Source organism: Salmo salar, chromosome ssa19, assembly GCF_905237065.1.
Source record: "Salmo salar chromosome ssa19, Ssal_v3.1, whole genome shotgun sequence".
In the NCBI taxonomy this organism is placed as follows: domain Eukaryota; kingdom Metazoa; phylum Chordata; class Actinopteri; order Salmoniformes; family Salmonidae; genus Salmo; species Salmo salar.
The window spans coordinates 31098611-31119816 of record NC_059460.1 but is presented as its reverse complement, the minus strand read 5'-3'; the positions used below and the strand labels follow the sequence as shown (position 1 = coordinate 31119816).

The window sequence follows — 21206 nt, the reverse complement described above, 5'->3', positions numbered from 1 at the left end:
AGTCCTCCTATAGCTCTTCCCACCAACATCCACTTATGTCAACACCCTACAGGATGGATAGTTATAGTGTATTGTATTGGCTATTGTTGTCCAATTGAACAGGAAATTCATGGCCAAAGCATTGGGTAATGCCCTTTTAGTGTAACAGCTGTTTGAAAAGACCACCTGAAATTTCAGCCTGTTTTGGTGGGATGGAGTTTTGGCCTGCCTGGTGACATCACCATGAGGTAAATTAGTTAATAGACCAACAAGAAAGGGAGTTCCAAACATCTCTGCCAATAACAGCCAGTTTTCAGGTTTCCCCTCCCCACTCAGACCACTCCCAGACAGTCCAATCAAAATTCTTGATGAGAAATAGCTCTTGGCTAAGAAGCTATTTTTGACCATTTTAAATGAAAACAATCATAGTAAAGGTATCAAGAAATTATTTGATATCGAGATAAACACAGCTGAATGAGACCTTTAACAAAATCTGATATTTATAAGCATAGATTCTGCAGTACCCTCTTCATGCTTCCAGCCTTGTTAAAAATCATACCTGCATGACCAAAAGGTGACAGGTATGACAGGTAAACAAACATCTTCTGAAAATTGGTTTAGCAGACAATGCATAGCTAGATTGTAAATTTAAAAAATAAATAAATAAACACTTGCGTCCCAAATGGCACCCTATTCCCTTTATAGTTCACTACTTTTGACCAGGCCCATATGGGCCCTGATCAAAAGTAGGGTACTATATAGGGAATAGGGTACCATTTGGGAAGCACACATGCACTTCTCTCAGCGAGATGAGATTCAGTTAGACTCTTACCATGGCCTTCATCTCATGGGTTCCCCGGATGCCGTCCAGCCCGATCTTCAGTTTAACCGTGGTACTCCATCAGCTGGGTCTCGTTGGTCATATCTGCGCCATGTAGCCTGAGAAGCGCTTGTTAAGCCTAGAGAGGGTGTGTTTCTCTGCAGCCCATGAGCGGACCCCAGCCAGCATGGGCCCCGCAGAAGCAGATGCTACTGTTGCAGCCAGAGCTGCACACGCTCCCAGCCCCCTGCTGCGGCCCATAGAGAAGGCAGCACTGCCACCACCCATATCCAGGCCCATCCCATTCATTGTAGTAAGAGGATTAACTTCAGACAGCTGCTTGCAGGCCCACATCTTTTATATTCTGTCCCAGGGTGCACTTTGAACAAACGTGAAAGAAGCCAACATTTTGGTAACAGCTTTTATTACCCCACAACAATTCAAACATATAACACATACACGTCTAATATGACATAGGTGGTCGTGTATCATACTCTACAAGAGCATTACGTCAAAGACAGCAACATAGAACTTTTGTCATATTACACACATATGCCTCTGGCCTGGTACCAGACGGAATACAATATATGCCTTGATACCAGGCTATTATCAGGGTTGAGGACAAAAAAGTTCACTGTTCCCATAAAAATATTCTATATGTGTAGGGAAGTATTTAAACACTTGCTTAGGTCCAACCTCTGATCTTTCCAAGCATTTTTTATATGCTAAAACAGGATAAAAATTTTAAGAAAAATAAGAAAACATATCAAATCATACTACTGTATGTAAACGTTTCCCTCAAAACCTTCCCCTCAAGATATTTTGGAATGTTATGCTATGCTGCGATTCATAATATGTACCATTAGCCATGACTATTCACTATCATTAAAACTTGGAGCTCTGAATTCCACCAGCTGAATAGATATAAACAGATGTTGCATGATACCCCAGCTACATAGAAATAGGTGAAAAAGATTATACAGTCTTGAGAAGAGACAATAATTTATATTGGTGTCATGGGAAAATGTACCCATCACCATCAGATATAGACAGCACCAAAGCTTCAAGCATATGTCTCCTATTCAGAAGGCCTCCTTTTTAGACAGCAAGTCAAGGACGTGAAAGTACTTGCATAGAGCAATGAGGAAAACCTACTACTAAACACACAAAGCTCCAGCTCCTAGATATGGGACAGCACGGCGTAGCAGAGGGACAGAGACATTGAAGGTTCTTCTCCCAGTGAGACTGACCATTGGAGGCTCTGTCGATTAGCCACCAACCCTTAATACCCAGCAATCATCTCCTAAAGCCAATGACTACAAAAGCTGCTGGATCAGCGAGATGATACGATTCTTCTGAAAGGTTCTGAACTACAGGTGATATTCTCAATTCAATTTTTTGTTCAAAGCACCTGCTCCTGTAGTGGGGTAGAATAAATGGTAAATGGGCAAAAACTTTCTCCAAAGTGACAGTCCCAGGTTTTGGGCCATTTCTACCCTCTTGTCATGTATTTTAACCTCCATTTTGTGTCTTGCTGTGTGATGCAAAGGGTTCATTCATCAGACTCGTATCTAGAATTGATACATTGGAACTGTTAGCAGAGAAGGTTGTTAGACCGGAACTGCAAACATAATCATCTTTCAGGAGAAGAATCTCAATCAACCAGTCTATATATCATACATAACCAATTTGTATAATAATCAACCGACTCACTTTGAAAGCCGTTTCCTGATGTCCTTGATCTGCTCATTTTTCTTGGTCAGGATCTCCTTCATGTTGCGGTAGGCAGAAGTCTGTTGGAACTTCCGGTCCAGCTCCTACACACACACACACACACAAAACTGGATTGCATGATAACCTCGAAATAGCAGATATACAATTGGGTCCATAGCTCAAATGATAACTTCAGATGCAGTGCATTTGGAAAGTATTCAGACCCTTTAACTTTTTGTTACGTTACAGCCTTGTTCTAAAATGGATTAAATAGTTTTTCCTCCTCACTAATTTACACACAATACCCCATAATGACAAAGCAAAACCAGGTTTTTAGAAATGATTGCAAATGTATTAAAAATAAAAACATTTACATAAAAATTCAGACCCTTTACTCAGTACTTTGTTGAAGCACCTTTGGCAGTGATTACAGCCTTGAGTCTTCTTGGCACTTGTATTTGGAGAGTTTCTCCCATTCTTATCTGCAGATCCGTCAGATCCGTCCTGATCTGTCAGGTTGGATAGAGAGCGTCACTGCACAGCTATTTTCAGGTCTCTCCAGAGATGTTAGATCGGGTTCAAGTCCGGGCTCTGGCTGGGCCACTCAAGGACATTCAGAGACTTGTCTCGAAGCCAGTGCTGCGTTGTTTTAGCTGTCTGCTTAGGGTCGTTGTCCTGTTGGAAGGTTAACCTTCACCCCAGTCTGAGGTCCTGAGCGCTCTGGAGCAGGTTTTCACCAAGGATCTCTCTGTACTTTGCTCCGTTCATCTTTCCCTTGATCCTGACTAGTCTGCCAGTCCCTGTCGCTGAGGAGTGGCTTCCATTTGGCCACTCCACCACAAAGACCTGATTGGTGCAGTGCTGCAGAAATGGTTGTCCTTCTGGAAGGTACTCCCAACTCCACAGAGGAACTATGGAACTCTGTCAGAGTGACCATCGGGTTCTTGGTCACCTCCCTGACCAAGGCCCTTCTCCCCCGATTACTCAGTTTGGCCGGGCAGCCAGCTCTAGGAAGAGTCTTGGTGGTTCTCCATTTAAGAATGATGTGTTCTTGGGGACCTTCAATGCTGCAGAAATGTGTTGGTACCCTTCTCCAGATCTGTGCCTCAACACAATCCTGTCTTGGAGCTCTACGGACAATTCCTTTGACCTCATGGCTTGGTTTTTGCTCTAAGATGTACTGCCATCTGTGGGACTTTATATAGACAGGTGTGTGCCTTTCAATGGAAACAGGATGCACCTGAGCTCAACTTCGAGTCTCATAGCAAAGGGTCTGAATATTTATGTAAATAAGGTATCTGTTTTTTTTTGCAAACATTTCTAAAAACCTGTTTTCACTTTGTCATTATGGGGTAGTGTGTGTAGATTGCTTAAATATTTATTTTCCTCATCAATTTGAGAATAAGACTGTAACGTGATAAAATGTGGAAAAAGTCAAGGGGTCTGAATACTTTCTGGAAACACTGTATTTTGAGACTGAAGTTCATACAATTGTCCATTGGTTGAAATCAATGCATGATTTATGTGAAAGGCATCAGGTAGGTAGCAGTATAGGGTACAGGCAAGGCACGTACCTTCTCTGCCAGGGACAGTTGTTCCTGTACCCTGAGCAGGTCATGTTTGGCAGATACCAGGTTGTCCTGCAGGTCTCTTTGGGAGGCAGCGTTGACACTCAGGGACTTCTGGTAGTCTTCCTGCAGTGCTGCCACCGTGTCCTCCAGACTAGTGATCTCCTGAGAGCGGGTGGCCATCTTGGGGAGAGAGACACAGCATGTCAGTGGGTGAACTTTTATGTGCGTTCCAAATGGCCCCCTTTTCCCTATACAGTGCAGTACTTTTGACCAGAGCCCTATGGGAATCGGGTTCCATTTGGGATGCACACTCAGATTGACATATATTCAACACACAAAGCATAGTGTCAGATTGATACATACCAGTTGATTTCCATGAAAGCAAATTAAATAATAGTAATCGTTCAGTAAAAAAGCAGGACAAAAGCTTCAACACATCATAAACACAAGTCCAGCATGTGGACAACTTCACTAAAAGGAAAAAAATTATACAATGCACAAAAACGAGGAAGTAAACAGGAAATACTACTGAAAAGTCAAGTGCAGTTGTCATTCTATGGTCTTTTGAACCAGGTTTGTTTATTATATTGTTAACCCATAACCTTGAACCCATGGCCCTTATGGTGCTACAGTACTTGCTGTTCCCCCTTGACCTTCTGCAAGTCTTTGAGAGCCCTCTCCGCCCTGGTCTTCTCATCCAATGCACCCATGGCCTGAAAAACAATCAGTATACTGCATATAAGTGATACCAACATATAAGTGATATGATCATTCAATTAGCAAGGTCAGGTGTAAGTCAGGTGGAAACATGAGCACAATTACAATGATGTCAAAAGTTACAATAAGTAGACTGCATTTAAGGGTGTGTTCGTAAATTCACTTTGTACGCTCTGCTCTGAAATGCAAGCTCAGCTGGAATGGCAATACCTAGAGTACTATAACATAACTTACTTAGTTACTAACATAGCAGGCTATTCTAGCCAGATAGCTAGCTTGCTACAGTACAATGTCTTTCATTTGTTTATTTTAGGAGTATGACACTGCCAACATTTTAATGGAAATCCTGAATATGTTAACCCTCAATATGCAGCTTACACACACACGGATTCCAGACTATGCATATTTTTAATTTTTTTTGTACATTAATGACGACTTCAAAATGCACTTCAAAATTAAAAGGAGCACCTTCCAAACCCCTCTCCGAGGAAATAGCTACCCAAATAACCAACCAGGCAGTTGGTCGGCCATCCATTCCACTCTAGCAGACAAGCAGCTCATGATTGTTCTGTGGTTACTAGGAAATCAGGAGTCATTCTGGTGAATATTGTCGTGCCATTATAAACTAATCATGATCATGGATGTGATCAGGTACAGAACTTGACAAAATTTTGTCCAAATCTACAGTACCACACTATTGATAAGCAACGTCATAACTAAGTAAGAACATGTCAATCAGAAACACACTTTACGGATTCAGATGTGTGAGGTACCTGGGTTTCCAAAGTCCGGAGCCTGCCTTTGAGCTTATTATTTTCCTCTTGTAGCCTTGATATCTCCTGATGAAAAACCAATGTGATTAAACAGTTGATGAGATGGCTGGTGATATAGCTGCTGAGCTGGTGCTATTACAAAATACATCTGTACTACCAGATGATGTTTGAGTACCTTACCTTGTTGAGAAGTTCAGATACCCCACCTTCATTCAGCGGTGCTAACTTGGGCTTGCTAATTTCTTGGTTAGTCTGGGTAAGGAAGTAAGGCATGTACGTGAGCACATACTCTCCCATCAATAAATGGCATCAATATATTTTGTCAGCTGTCCATTACCTTGATAACATGGACTTAAAAAATTCACTTAAAAAGGTCTGCTATTTCCAATTTTGATACAATTCAAGTGCTGTGTATTTCATGAAAGTGCAACATTTCAGCCCTAACCATGTAATGCATGCACACTTCTTTTTTATAAAGGGGAAATAGTTCAAAGTGGTTGGGCACTCACCTTATTTGGGTTTTTAAACTCAGTATTCTCAAACTCAGCCACTTGCTCTAACAACTCTCTGTAGAAAATGAAAAAGAGCAAAGGGGATGAGAAAAAGAGAGATGGACAAAAAATGAGAACATTTTATACTTTTAGGCACATTTATAGCTAATAAACGAACCAGGGTAATGACAGAATGTTTGATAACATAAAGTGAGTTTCATTGAGTGTACTGACTCATTGGGCTTCTGAAAGTAGGGGACATGTGGCCTAACAGCTTAGCATGTTTCTTTATGAAAGAGATCAACAGAATAACATTGTGCAAAACATTTGACATGGAGTACAGGTAAGCAGCCACCTGGCAGTTACTGTATGCATCTTTAAGAAGAAAAATAAAACAATTGTTATCCTCCTGAAGATAGTTTAAATAAATGTTTATGATCAACAAAGCATCTCGCTACACACTTATATGTGGTTTGAAAAAGCTGCAGAATGCACGTAGCTCTTTGGCTACTATGGGCGTATTCCCTGCTTCTAACACCCTACTAACAGCCACACAGGATTGAGGCCTACGGAACACCTTCAGGGGCTTGGTAAGTTATCTTATTGAGTGACTAGACATAATAGAAACACAAAAACATAATCTACAAAAGCACAGGCTTGATTTTGTATGTTTTGTTTTTGTTCTATGACTGGTGTCAATGTAATAAAGGTCAAATGTAGTTTAAACACAGCTGGTTAATATTCTCAATTCAGTAGATGTTAGATGTCAAATACAAACAAAGACCCAAATTGCTAGAAAAATTGAATTAAACCAATATCTCTCATTCCCTCACACTCATGTACCAATCTCACAACAACCTCACAATATCCATAAAGGCAAATCAAAGTCATGTTTGTAAAGTACGAAAATGCTCTCTCTAATACCATTTGCCATGTAATCACTGTCTCCATTCTACCTTGCTGATGGACTGTCAGTTTTTCAACATCAAAAAGTTGGGACTGTAAAAGGAATGGCTTTCCCCTCCCTCTCTAAAAGGCCCATTAACATAGTCCCTCGGCCTGGAAATGTACTCCACATCACAGAGCCATGTTATACATTTCAAAGTGGCATGTTCCTGTGCCCCAGTAACAAGTTCAGATCCATCCTCAGAGTGGGGCAGTGAGTGTGAGGGAAGGGTCATTAGCCTCACCCTCCCATTTCATTGTATTGTTGGGGGAAAAGGGTAGTGAAGTGTGAGAAACCGTTATCTGCTATTAACCCATTGCGTAATTGCTCCAATAGCCTTAAGTCCGAGTTTAGATTTAGGAAGTGCACTATTGAGATTCATTGAGCCACCAGCTAGTTTCCAATGTTAAACTGAAATATACCTTCACATACACTCCCTAATTCTCAGTACTACCTACTATTTTACATTTTAGTCACTAAGCAGACGCTCTTATCCAGAGCAACTTACAGTAAGGAGTGCATACATTTTCGTACTGGTCCCCCTTGGGAATCGAACCCACAACCCTGGCGTTGCAAGCGCCATGCTCTACCAACTGAGCCGCAAAATGGGCTTCAGCCTGTCCTTGAAGCCCCCCCTCATCCCCACAGTCCACCTCCGAGCCATCCCACCCCTCCCCACAGCCCACCTGTTCTCCAGCTCCGATATGTCAGTCTGCAGACGGAGGTAGAACTTTTCAGCCTGGGAGAAGAGCTGCCGAAGCAGCAGCACGTTGGTGTGGGCCGTGTTGATGAGCTCTGTCTCCACCTCCCCTCGCACAACCAGCTGCAGCCCGTCCAGCATGTCCCGCACCTCGTCCACTGTGAATGTCTCCTCCACGAGCCTATAATAGAATACAAAAGGAATAACTCTTTCTCCCTGTGGGAGAACTTCTTCTTTGGAGATACACACAAATACCCTTCAAAGCTGTCCTAAGAAGACAGACTTGCATACCTCCGACAAACATCGTTGGCTAGCTGTGATAAAACACATAAAAATGGTGTGATACAACACCTGCTGTCTTTAAGGTCCTCGAAGCAGGAGTCAATGGTCTTGAGTCTGATGATCCTCTTGGAGCGTGCAAAGCGCATGTAGTTGATGGCCTCATTCTGATGGTGCTCATTGAAACCGAACTCAGCCTTCAAAGAGAGAGAAGGAAAAAGAGGGACAGGGATGGATGTCAATTTACAGCAAAATAACATAAACTAGAAGACGGATCTGTGGTTGTGGCCCTCTTCATTAATTATAGTTAGTTGTTTAGTTAGCAGGTTAAGTTACTGTTTCAAGCACAATATCGAACAAATACTCTTCTTCAAATGGGATTTTAAACCTAACCCCATTCTTAACCACACTGCTAACCTTATGCCTAACCTTAAATGATGACCAAATAGCTCATTTTAGTTTTCATGAATTTTTACGATATAGTCAATTTTGACTGTGGCAATTTGTGGAAACCCTAGCTAATCAGCAGGCAGCACTGCGTTGTCATGGAAACGTTATAGTCTGTTCTAGAGGGCTAGCCTAGTAGCAGTCACTTGGCTAGCTAGCTAATGTTTACAATTTCGCTACTCACTGACTAAACTAACGTCAGCAAGCTAACTATCCGTGCAGTCGACCGCATCGATTACAGAGATTGTTCGCGCACTAGACGTGACAAAGCATAATGCTGCTGCTGCTACTACTCTGTTCTTTATTTTACTCGAGTCATGTCTACTGTATCCTGATGCCTAACGTTAACGTCGTTAGTCACTTTACCCTGCCTTCATGACATGACTCATGTACATATCTACCTCAAATATCTCATACCCCTGCACATTGATTTGGTATTGGTACTCGTGGTATATAGCTCAATTCTTGGGTATTGTATTCCTCTTGTGTAAGCTACTATTTTTCTTTGTATTATTTTATTTTTTAACTCTGCATCGTTGGGAAGGGCTCGTAAGCAAGAATTTCACGGTTAAGTCTAACATTACAACCGTTGTATTCGGCGCATGAGACGAATACAATTTGATTTGATCCCTTGCTAAATCCACACCAGCAAGCTGGCCATATCATGTTGCTAGCTACATAAGCTAGCTAGCTAACGTTAGCTGGGCTAAAGTATCTTAGCTTGCTAACGTTACTCACCATTGTTGACGCCAAACACCCGACTCTTTTACTGCTAAATGTTATGTTAACTGGCTAGACAAACGAATAGTTACACTACGCTTTTAACTAGCTATGTTTATTGATGGTGATATCTGAAAATATTATATCAGCTAGCTCGCCTCTTCAGCGCTGGAGATGTCTTGGATACGGAAAAGCGTCATTGCGTTGGTAACCATGGAGCACGTTCAACCATAGAACAAGTTCCTTGTTGGGTCAGCATTTCTTAGTTCTATGCGTTCTATTAATTTACTTGAGAGGCTATACAGTACATTCGGAAAGTATTCAGACCACTTCACTTTTCCACATTTTGTTACGTTACAGCCATATTCTAAAATGTATTCATTCATTGTTTTCCTCTTCAATCTACACACACCGCATAATGAAAAAGCGAAAACAGTTTTTATAAATGTTTGCAAATTTATAAATGAAAAAAAAACATGAATATCTTATTTACATAAATATTCAGACCCTTTGCTATGAGACTCGACATTGAGCTCAGTTGCATCCTGTTTCCATTGATCATCCTTGAGATGTTTCTACAACTTCATTGGAGTCCACCTGTGATAAATTCCATTGATTGGACATGATTTGGAAAGGCACACACCTGTCTATATAAGGTCCCACTGTTGACAGTGCATGTCAGAGGAAAAACCCAGCCATGAGTTCGAAGGAATGGTGTAGAGGCACAGATCTGGGGAAGAGTACCAAAACATTTCTGCTGCATTAAAGGTCCCCAAGAACACAGTGGCCTCCATCATTCTTAAATGGAAGAAGTTTGGAACCACCAAGACTTTTCCTAGAGCTGGTCGTCCGGCCATACTGAGCTATCAGGGGAGAAGGGCCTTGATAAGGCAGCTGACAAAGAACCCGATGGTCACTCTGACAGAGCTCCAGAGTTCCTCTGTGGAGATGGGAGAACCTTCCAGAAGGACAACCATCTCTACAGGTCTCCACCAATCAGGCCATTGTAGTAGAGTGGCCAGATGGAAGCCACTCCTCAGTAAAAGGCACATGACAGCCCGCTTGGAGTTTGCCAAAAGGCACCTAAAGGACTCTCAGACCATGAAAAACAAGATTCTCTGGTCTGATGAAACCAAGATTGAACTCTTTGGCCTGAATGCCCAGCGTCACGTCTGGAGTAAACCCGCTCATCACCTTGCCAATACCATCCCTACAGTGAAGCATGGTGGTGGTGTTAGCATCATGACGTGTGGATTTTTTTCAGTGGCCGGGACTAGGAGACTAGTCAGGATCGAGGGAAAGATGAACGGAGCAAAGTAGAGAGAGATCCTTGATGAAAACCTGCTCCAGAGCACTCAGGACCTCAGACTGGTTCACCTTCCAACAGGACAACGGTCCAAGCACACAGCCAACACAACACAGGAGTAGCTTCAGGAAAAGTCTGAATGTTCTTGAGTGGCCCAGCCAGAGCCCGGACTTGAACCCGATCAAACGTCTCTGTAGAGACCTGTAAATAGCTGTGCAGCCTGACAGAGCTTGAGAGGATCTGCAGAGAAGAATGGGAGAAACTCCCCAAATACAGTTGTGCCAAGCTTGTAGCGTCATACCCAAGACTCAGGTCCTTCAACAAAGTACTGAGAAAAGGGTCTGAAAACTTATGTAAATTTCAGTTTATATATATATATATATATATATATATATAGTACCTGTCAAAAGTTTGGACACACCTACTCAATCAAGGACTTTTCTTTATTTTTACTATTTTAGAATAATAATGACGACAACAATAAAATAACACATATGGAATCATGTAGTCACCAAAAAAGTGTTAAACAAATCAAAATATATTTTATATTGTAGATTCTTCAAAGTAGCCAACCTTTGCCTTGATGACAGCTTTGCCCACTCTTGGCATTCTCTCAAACACCTTAATGAGGAATGCTTTTCCAACAGTCATGAAGGAGTTCCCACATATGCTGAGCACGTGTTGGCTGCTTTTCCTTCACTCTGCAGTCCAACTCATCCCAACCTTCCAATTGGGTTGAGGTCAGGTGATTGTGGAGGCCAGGTCATCTGATGCAGCACTCCATCACTCTCCTTGGTCTAAAACCCTTACACAGCCCGGAGATGTGTTGGGTCATTGAAAAGCAAATGATAGTCCCACTAAGCGCCAACCAGATGGGATGGCGTATCGCTGCAGAATGCTGTGGTAGCCATGCTGGTTAAGTGTGCCTTGAAATTAGAATAAATCACAGACAGTGTCACCAGCAAAGCACCACCACACCATCACACCTCCTCCTCCATGCTTCACGGTGGGAACCACACATTCAGAGATCATCCGTTCACCTACTCTGTGTCTCACAAAGACATGGCGGTTGGAACCAAAAATCTCAAATTTGGACTCAACAGACCAAAGAACAGATTTCCACCTGTCCATTGCTCGTGTTTCTTGGTCCAAGCAAGTCTCTTCTTATTATTGGTGTCCTTTAGTAGTGGTTTCTTTGCAGCAATTCGACCATGAAGGCCTGATTCACAGTCTCCTCTGAACAGTTGATGTTGAGATGTGTCTGTTACTTGAACTGTGTGAAGCATATATTTGGACTGCAATTTCTGAGGCTGGTAACTCTAATGAACTTATCCTCTGCAGCAGAGGTAACTCTTTCCTGTGGCGGTCCTCATGAGAGATAGTTTCATCATAGCACTTGATGGTATTTGCGACTGCACTTGAAAAAACATTAAAAGTTTGACATTTTCTGGATTGACTGACCTTCATGACTTAAAGTAATGATGTACTGTCGTTTCTCTTTGCTTATTTGAACTGTTTTTGCCATAATATGGACATGGTCTTTTACCAAATAGGGCTATCTTCTGTATACCACCCCTACCTTGTCACAATTGAGTGAATCAAATGCATTAAGGAAAGAAATTCCACCAATTAACTTTTAACAAGGCACACCTATTAATTGAAATGCATTCCAGGTGACTACCTCATGAAGCTGGTTGAGAGAATGCCAAGAGTGTGCAAAGCTGTCATCAAGGCAAAGGGTGTCTATTTTGAAGAATCTCAAATTATAAAATATATTTAGATTTGTTTAACACTTTTGGTTACTACATATGTGTTATTTCATAGTTTATGTCTTCACTATTATTCTACAATGTAGAAAATAGTAAAAATAAAGAAAAGCCCTTGAATGAGTAGGTGTGTCCAAACTTATGTTATTTTCTAAATGACATTGTGGACAATGTTTGATTTAGGTAGGTTCTACATTACATAGAACCTATGGTGGTGATGATGTTTGTTCAAATCATATGTATGTTCAATTAGTGTCTGCTATACCCCTCATGGGTGTACTGCTTATTTTTATTTTACCTTTATTTAACTAGGCAAGTCAGTTAAGAATAAATTCTTATTTTCAATGACAGCCTAGAAACAGTGGGTTAACTGCCTTGTTCAGGGGCAGAACGACAGATTTGTACCTTGTCAGCTCGGGGATTCGATCTTGCAACCTTTCAGTTACTAGTTCAACGCTTTAACCACTAGGCTACGCTGCCGCCCCATATTCTGCCTGTATCAACTAGTTAAAGATTTCCTATAAAATTCTGTCAACAAAGACAATGCTTTTCATTTGGGGTATTAAGCAAGATTCAAAATGCAGGTTCTGTAATGAAGAGGATATAGGCTTAATGCATAGTTTTTGGAACTGTCTGACAGTTTCATGTCGGTTACAGGTTCAAGACTGGCTTTCCCATCAAACTACTTATTAACCCCAAAGTTATCATCTTGGGCAACCTCAATGTCCATATTACCTCAATTAACAAAACAATACTGCTGCTCGGTGAAATATTAATATTTAAAAACCAAAGTTCTGTATCTCTAACACTGAACCTGTTTATACAATTGGTTAGGCACCAAATGAATCTTAGAAAGTACAATTGCCACTAGAAACCAGAAAACAGCATTAAAGAATGTCTGAGATTCTGAGCAATGGTGCTGGGAATCTCAGTAGGCCTATTTTTTAGAAAGCAATTGTTATTGAATAATATGAAATAAAATGAATACACAATACAATGAGGGCAAAAAGTTCCATATGCATAGTCTGCTTTTCTTATAATTGATTGACCCCATGACATTTCATATAGTAATGATTCCTGCTTACAATCTAAAATTAAAGCAGGAAGCACCAGTGTCTCGATCAATAAAAAAAGTGGTCAGATGAAGCAGATGCGAAGCTACAGGACTGTTTTGCTTGCACAGACTGGAATATGTTCCGGGATTCCTCCGATGGCATTGAGGAGTACACCACATCAGTCATTGGCTTCATCAATAAGTGCATCGATGACGTCCTCCCCACAGTGACTGTAGGTACATACCCCAACCAGAAGCCATGGATTACAGGCAACATCCACACTGAGCTAAAGGATAGAGCTGCCGCTTTCAAGGAGTGGGACTCTAACCCGGAAGCTTATAAGAAATCCCGCTATGCCCTCCGATGAACCATCATACAGGCAAACCGTCAATACAGGACTAAGATCGAATCATACTACACCGGCTCTGATGCTCGTTGGATGTGGCAGGGCTTGCAAACCATTACAGACTAGAGGGAAGCATAGCCCGAGAGCCGCCCAGTGACACGAGCCTACCAGACGAGCTAAACTACTTCTATGCTCTCTCCGAGGAAAATAACACTGAAACATGCATGAGAGCACCGGCTGTTCCGGAAGACTGTGATCACGCTCTCAGCAGCCGATGTGAGTAAGACCTTTAAACAGGTCAACATTCACAAGGCAGCAGAGTCAGACGGATTACCAGGACGTGTACTGCGAGCATGCGCTGACCAACTGGCAACTGTCTTCACTGACATTTTCAACCTCTCCCTGTCCGAGTCTGTAATACCAACATGTTTTGAGCAGACCACCATTGTCCCTGTGACCAAGAACACTAAGGTAACCTGCCTAAATGATTACCGACCCATAGCACGACTCCAACACCATCATTATGTTAGCCAATGACACAACAGTGGTAGGCCTGATCAACAACGAGACAGCCTATATGGAGGAGGTCAGAGACCTGGCCGTGTGGTGCCAAGACAACAACCTCTCCCTCAACGTGATCAAGATAAAGGAGATGATTGTGGACTACAGGAAAAAGAGGACCAAGCACACCCCCATTCTCATCGACAAAGCTGTAGTGGAGCAGGTTGAGAGCTTCAAGTTCCTTGGTGTCCACATCACCAACAAACTAACATGGTCCAAGCACACAAAGACAGTCATGAAGATGGCACGACAAAACCTATTCCGCCTCAGGAGACTGAAAATATTTGGTATGGGCCCTCAGATCCTCAAAAGGTTCTACAGCTGCACCATCGAGAGCATCCTGACAGGTTGCATCACTGCCTGGTATGGCAACTGCTTGGCCTCCGACCGCAAGGCACTACAGAGGGTAGTGTGAACGGCCCAGTACATCACTGTGGCCAGACTTCCTGCCATCCAGGACCTCTACACCAGGCGGTGTCAGAGGAAGGCCCTAAAAATTGTCAAAGACTCCAGCCACCCTAGTCATAGACTGTTCTCTCTGCTAATGCATGGCAAGCGGTACCGGAGCACCAAGTCTTTGTCCAAGAGGCTTCTAAACAGCTTCTACCCCCAAGCCATAGAACATCTAATCAAATGGCTACCCAGTCTACTTGCATTGCCCGTCCCCTTCATACCGCTGCTTCTCTGTTATCATCTATGCATAGTCACTTTAATAACCTACATGTACATATTTCCTCAACTAACCGGTGCCCCCGCACATTAACTCTGTACCTGTACCCTCCTGTGTAGAGTCGAGCTATTGTTATTTTACTGCTGCTCTTTAATTACTTGTTACTTTTATTTCTTATTCTTACTCATATATATATATTTTTTTACTGCGTTGTTGGTTAGGGGCTCGTAGGTAAGCATTTCACTGTAAGGTCTACACTTCTTGTATTCGGCGCATGTGACTAATACAATTTGATTTGTATTGTCAAAATGTGTTGTCTATGTGTTTGTCTTTTTGAATTGTGTCAGACCAGGTGGTTTGGTCAAGACGTTTACACAGATCAGACACGGACAGAGTAGGATTAGCTCGGTTTCAAGGGTGTTTATTTAAGTAATAAATCAAAAAGAAAAGGATAGGTCTCCCCCATGAGACCCTCTCCGGGATACCGTCTTCTGGGCTCCGGGTCTTGCTGTATCCTGTCGGGCACAAAAACACAAGTGCCTCCTCATACCTCTGCAACCATCCCCCAACTATACGGGAGTCCTTTCTTCACCGACTCTGCCCTGTGTGCTGCCCTTCTGGCAGCTTTATGGGACTTGCACAGCTGGTGAGCAATCAGCCCTTGATTACTCACCAACTCCCAATCAGTCCCAATTAGTCCTGGCTGGAGAGCCCGTCGAGACCTGGCACGTCCAGCATATGGAGCCATCGCCTCGTGATGTACACTCCGTCTGTCACCAGGCCTCGACAAGTCTCCCCCTGGTAGCTGACCTGCTGAACGCCACAGAATATTGTCATGTACATCGTCCTCAGTTTTTTTATGGTTGACTTGTTATTATCCTTATTATCCTTGTTGTATTCTGTTTAATAAAAATAAAATGCTTTAAAACCTAGACAGACACAGGATTAGATATCAATCCTTTCCATTCTTTGTGTTTTCTGCACTGTCATCTGCCTTGTTTACATTGGCCTGAGAAGCATAAATTGGTTGGGGGTCAAGGTGCAGTCACGTGATTGTGATGTCAGCAGCCAATCACTTGATCTGTTGTTTACCTCTGTCCCAGACAAGTTTCAACACCCCCCTTATCTCTGCAAACATCTTCAACACACACAGAGACACTCACACAGTCAGGCATGCAACAGTGACAGACAGCCACTGCTGCACTGAGAGAAAGAAAACACTCCTGCCGGAGTAATGGAGATGTGTAGTAGCGTGGTGTTGGGCGGCCTGGTGTTGGTTCTACTGTGGTTGCTTCGGCTACAAGGATGACAACTTCCTGCACTTGCTCAACATCCTTGGAAGCACCCGCTGGGGACAGCTCTACAACATCTTCCCCTGGCTGATGGAATGCCTGCCTGGTCGGCAGCAAGTCGTGTTCGGCCAGGTGGACGAGCTGAGAGGTTTTGTGATGAAAAAGATCCATGAGCACCAGGAAACAATGGACCCAGGTAACCCTAGAGACTTCATAGACTGCTTCCTTACCAAACTCAACCAGGAGAAGGATGTGTCCTCCTCTGAGTTCCATTATGAGAACCTGGTGTCCACAGTGTTGAACCTCTATCTGGCAGGAACAGAGACCACCAGCACCACTCTCAGATACGCCCTCATAGTGCTCATCAAATTCCTCAACATTCAGGAGCACATGCAGCAGGAGATTGACACAGTCATTGGACGACAACGCAATCCCCAGATGGAGGACAGGAAGTCCCTCCCCTTCACAGACGCTGTCATCCATGAGGTGCAGCGCTTCCTGGACATCGTCCCGTTCAACATCCCGCACTACGCCACCAAGAATATCATTCAGAGGGTACAATATCCCTCAGGGCACCGTGATAATTCCCATGATTCACTCTGTTCTAAGAGACTTGGCCTTCTCTGCAAGTAATCGTGCCTGTGTGGGGGAGTCTCTGGCTCGTATGGAGATCTTTCTGTTCCTTGTATCTCTGCTGCAGCGTTTCTCCTTCTCCTGCCCTGGAGGACCTGACAACATTAACCTAAGCCCAGAGTTCAGCAGCTTCGCTAATGTGCCACGCCGCTACCAGCTCATTGCTACCCGCCGCTGACCAGGAGGGGAACTGCAGCTTCACCATAGGAGGCGCACTCAGGAAGAGGAGGTGTAAAGTTGACGGAGAGATCAAAATCAATAAAATTGTATTGGTCACATACACATTGTAGCGAAATGCTTGTGTTGGACAGGTGTTTGTTTTTTCTAACCATGTTTGATTTTATTAGGATCTCTTTTAGTCCTCATTTGGACTAATCTTCCAAGTCCTTAAACATTAAAATACAATTTATAATAAGATCACATTTTCACATACATTATAACACACTGTTACAAACAGACATATTGATCAGATAAATACTCTAACAGTCTGAAAAGATAGATTGATTCCTTCATCTACCATAGTCCCGCACAACCTTCCAATTTATTGTATTTAAATGGTTCTAAAGTGTTGTTTGAATTTATATGTTTCTGGTTTGCTCAGATAAATTATTCAATTTCTTTATTGCTCTAAATCAAAACGTTATTTTGCCCATTTCTCTTTTCTGTCTGGATAACACATAGATGGTGGACAATCTATTTCTTGTATTTACTGAATGTCTGTCTCTTACCAACTGAATACTGTTGTGAATAGAGTTTGCAGTTGTGTAAAGTACTTAAGTAGCACATTAAAGTATTTTTACTTAAGTAGTTTTTTTTGGGTATCTGTATTTTACTTTACTCTTCATATTTTTGTCAACTTTTACTAAAGATTCCTAAAGATTCCGCATTCCTAAAGAAAATAATGTACTTTATACATTTTCCCTGACACCCAAAAGTACTTGTTACATTTTGACAGGAAAATGGCCCAATTCACACACTTATCTAGAGAACATCCCTGGTCATCCCTACGGGTTCTGACCTGGCGGACTCACTAAACACAAATGCTTCATTTATAAATTATGTCTGAGTATATGAGTGTGCCCCTGGCTCTCTGTCAATAAAAAAGCAAGAAAAATATGTGCCATCTGGATTGTTTAATATAAATACTTTTAGACTTTTACTCATGTAATATTTTACTAGGTGACTTTCACTTTTCCTTGAGTCATTTTCTAATAAGGCATCTTTAATTTTACTCAAGTATGACAATTGAGTACTTTTTCCACCACTGTTTATGCTTAAGTAACATTCATTATTCATAACAGATACTTTATGATTGAATAATATTCATGTTTATTTCAATTATCTTGTTGATTGATGACCAACCAAGAGTATTGAGCATGACTACAACAGAAGAACCATATCTCCACCTTAAAACAATCCTTGCTGCTTTGTTCTGTGCAATCTGCAGCCTCCTAATTTAACTTTCTGATGCATTTCTCCAGACCACAGAACAGTAGTTCACCTGACTCCCAATTAATGCTTGGGTTGTTTGCTTAAGATTCTTTCCCGGGAAATATTTAGCTATCCTTCTGAAAATGCATGCAGTTTTAATATTTTTTTTAGATGAGTTGATATAGATGAGCAATTTGAGACGACCATGATAAGCAGTTGTCTAGCTGTATTCCTAGTAGTTTGGTTTCTGCCACGTCCTCAATTTGTACTCCCCACATACCTAATTGTATCCTATGCTGTGTTGGCATTTTCCTGGTGGAACAGACCAACATAACCCTGGTTTTCTTGGTGTTCAAAACTAATTTCTTCCAGCAAACCCACTCACTGATATTTCCCAGATCTAATTGTAGAGCTTGCTGTGCCTATTGAACCAATTGTCTTGCTGTATAAATTGTAGTATCATCTGCAAATATATTATCTTGAGTTTCAGATAAGACATAAGGAAGGTCGTTGGTATATATTATGTAAAGAAGTGGCCCAAGGCAGCTGCCTTGCGGTATTCCACAGTTTAAAGCAGGCGGGAAAGAAAATGACCCATTGATAAGGTGGACTGTTTCCTGTCTGATATGACTGTACCCAATTCAATGCAGCCTCCTTAAACCCATAATACAATCATTTTGTCAAAATGATTTCATGATCCACTAAAATAAAAAAATGGTACATCCACAAACATGTCATTATCCATAGCATTAAGCCACTGGTCAGTCATGTCAACCAATGCAGTGGTAATGGAATGTTTTTTGTGATAAGCATGCTGATTGGCTGTAATCGGATCATTCTTTCCCATGAACTCCAATATTTGTCTACTCACATTTTTACATTTAAGTCATTTAGCAGACGCTCTTATCCAGAGCGACTTACAAATTGGTGCATTCACCTTATGCTATCCAGTGGAACAACCACTTTACAATAGTGCATCTCAATCTTTTAGGGGGGGGGGGGGGGGTTAGAAGGATTACTTTATCCTATCCCAGGTATTCCTTAAAGAGGTGGGGTTTCAGGTGTCTCCGGAAGGTGGTGATTGACTCCGCTGTCCTGGCGTCGTGAGGGAGCTTGTTCCACCATTGGGGTGCCAGAGCAGCGAACAGTTTTGACTGGGCTGAGCGGGAACTGTGCTTCCTCAGAGGTAGGGGGGCCAGCAGGCCAGAGGTGGATGAGCGCAGTGCCCTCGTTTGGGTGTAGGGACTGATCAGAGCCTGAAGGTACGGAGAAGCCGTTCCCCTCACGGCTCCGTAGGCAAGCACCATGGTCTTGTAGCGGATGCGAGCTTCAACTGGAAGACAGTGGAGAGAGCGGAGGAGCGGGGTGACGTGAGAGAACTTGGGAAGGTTGAACACCAGACGGGCTGCGGCGTTCTGGATGAGTTGTAGGGGTTTAATGGCACAGGCAGGGAGCCCAGCCAAGTGCCTGGATTAGGACTTGTGCCGCTTCCTGTGTGAGGCAGGGTCGTACTCTGCGAATGTTGTAGAGCATGAACCTACAGGATCGGGTCACCGCCTTGATGTTAGTGGAGAACAACAGGGTGTTGTCCAGGGTCACGCCAAGGTTCTTAGCACTCTGGGAGGACGACACAATGGAGTTGTCAATCGTGATGGCGAGATCATGGAACGGGCAGTCCTTCCCCGGGAGGAAGAGCAGCTCCGTCTTGCCGAGGTTCAGCTTGAGGTGGTGATCCGTCATCCACACTGATATGTCTGCCAGACATGCAGAGATGTAATTCGCCACCTGGTTATCAGAAGGGGGAAAGGAGAAGATTAATTGAGTGTCGTCTGCATAGCAATGATAGGAGAGACCATGTGAGGATATGACAGAGCCAAGTAACTTGGTGTATAGCGAGAATAGGAGAGGGCCTAGAACAGAGCCCTGGGGGACACCAGTGGTGAGAGCACGTGGTGCGGAGACAGATTCTCGCCACGCCACCTGGTAGGAGCGACCTGTCAGGTAGGACGCAATCCAAGCGTGGGCCGCGCCGGAGATGCCCAGCTCGGAGAGGGTGGAGAGGAGGATCTGGTGGTTCACAGTATCAAAGGCAGCAGATAGGTCTAGAAGGATGAGAGCAGAGGAGAGAGAGTTAGCTTTAGCAGTGCGGAGAGCCTCTGTGACACAGAGAAGAGCAGTCTCAGTTGAATGCCCAGTCTTGAAACCTGACTGATTTGGATCAAGAAGGTCATTCTGAGAGAGATAGCAAGAGAGCTGGCCAAGGACGGCACGTTCAAGAGTTGGAGAGAAAAGAAAAAAGGGATACTGGTCTGTAGTTGTTGACAGTGTAGGTTTTTTCAGAAGGGGTGCAACTCTCGCTCTCTTGAAGACGGAAGGGCCGTAGCCAGCGGTCAAGGATGAGTTGATGAGCGAGGTGAGGTAAGGGGGAAGGTCTCCGGAAATGGTCTGGAGAAGAGAGGAGGGGATAGGGTCAAGCGGGCAGGTTGTTGGGCGGCCGGCCGTCACAAGACGCGAGATTTCATCTGGAGAGAGAGGGGAGAAAGAGGTCAAAGCACAGGGTAGGGCAGTGTGAGCAGGACCAGCGGTGTCGTTTGACTTAACAAAGGATCGGATGTCGTCGACCTTCTTTTTAAAATGGTTGACGAAGTCATCCGCAGAGAGGGAGGAGGGGGGGGGGAGGAGGATTCAGGAGGGAGGAAAAGGTGGCAAAGAGCTTCCTAGGTTTAGAGGCAGATGCTTGGAATTTAGAGTGGTAGAAAGTGGCTTTAGCAGCAGAAACAGAAGAGAAAAATGTAGAGAGGAGGGAGTGAAAGGATGCCAGGTCCGCAGGGAGGCGAGTTTTCCTCCATTTCCGCTCGGCTGCCCGGAGCCCTGTTCTGTGAGCTCGCAATGAGTCGTCAAGCCACGGAGCAGGAGGGGAGGACCGAGCCGGCCAGGAGGATAGGGGACATAGAGAGTCAAAGGATGCAGAAAGGGAGGAGAGGAGGGTT

The 21206-nt window shown here is 43.3% G+C and overlaps 1 protein-coding gene and 1 pseudogene across 3 annotated transcripts; one reads left to right on the top strand and one right to left on the bottom strand.

The window, feature by feature from the left end:
- Positions 1–1206: 1206 nt before the first annotated feature.
- Positions 1207–9388, bottom strand: LOC106578658 (leucine zipper transcription factor-like protein 1). 3 transcript variants are annotated; one of them, XM_014157698.2, is made up of 10 exons: positions 9175–9388; positions 8062–8186; positions 7697–7891; positions 6083–6140; positions 5754–5825; positions 5574–5639; positions 4719–4796; positions 4087–4263; positions 2513–2616; positions 1207–2370 (listed from the first exon to the last, which is right to left on the bottom strand). In XM_014157698.2, the coding sequence occupies exons 1-10, from the start codon at positions 9175–9177 to the stop codon at positions 2352–2354; spliced, it is 897 nt and encodes a 298-aa protein (XP_014013173.1). In that variant the 5' UTR covers positions 9178–9388; the 3' UTR covers positions 1207–2351. The 3 variants fall into 3 exon arrangements, with proteins under 3 accessions (XP_014013173.1, XP_014013174.1, XP_045558171.1); XM_014157699.2 differs by having other exon boundaries at positions 4087–4245; XM_045702215.1 differs by having other exon boundaries at positions 4737–4796.
- A 6710-nt stretch (positions 9389–16098) lies between these two features.
- Positions 16099–17589, top strand: LOC106578709 (cytochrome P450 2C31-like; annotated as a pseudogene).
- The last annotated feature ends 3617 nt before the right edge of the window (positions 17590–21206 follow it).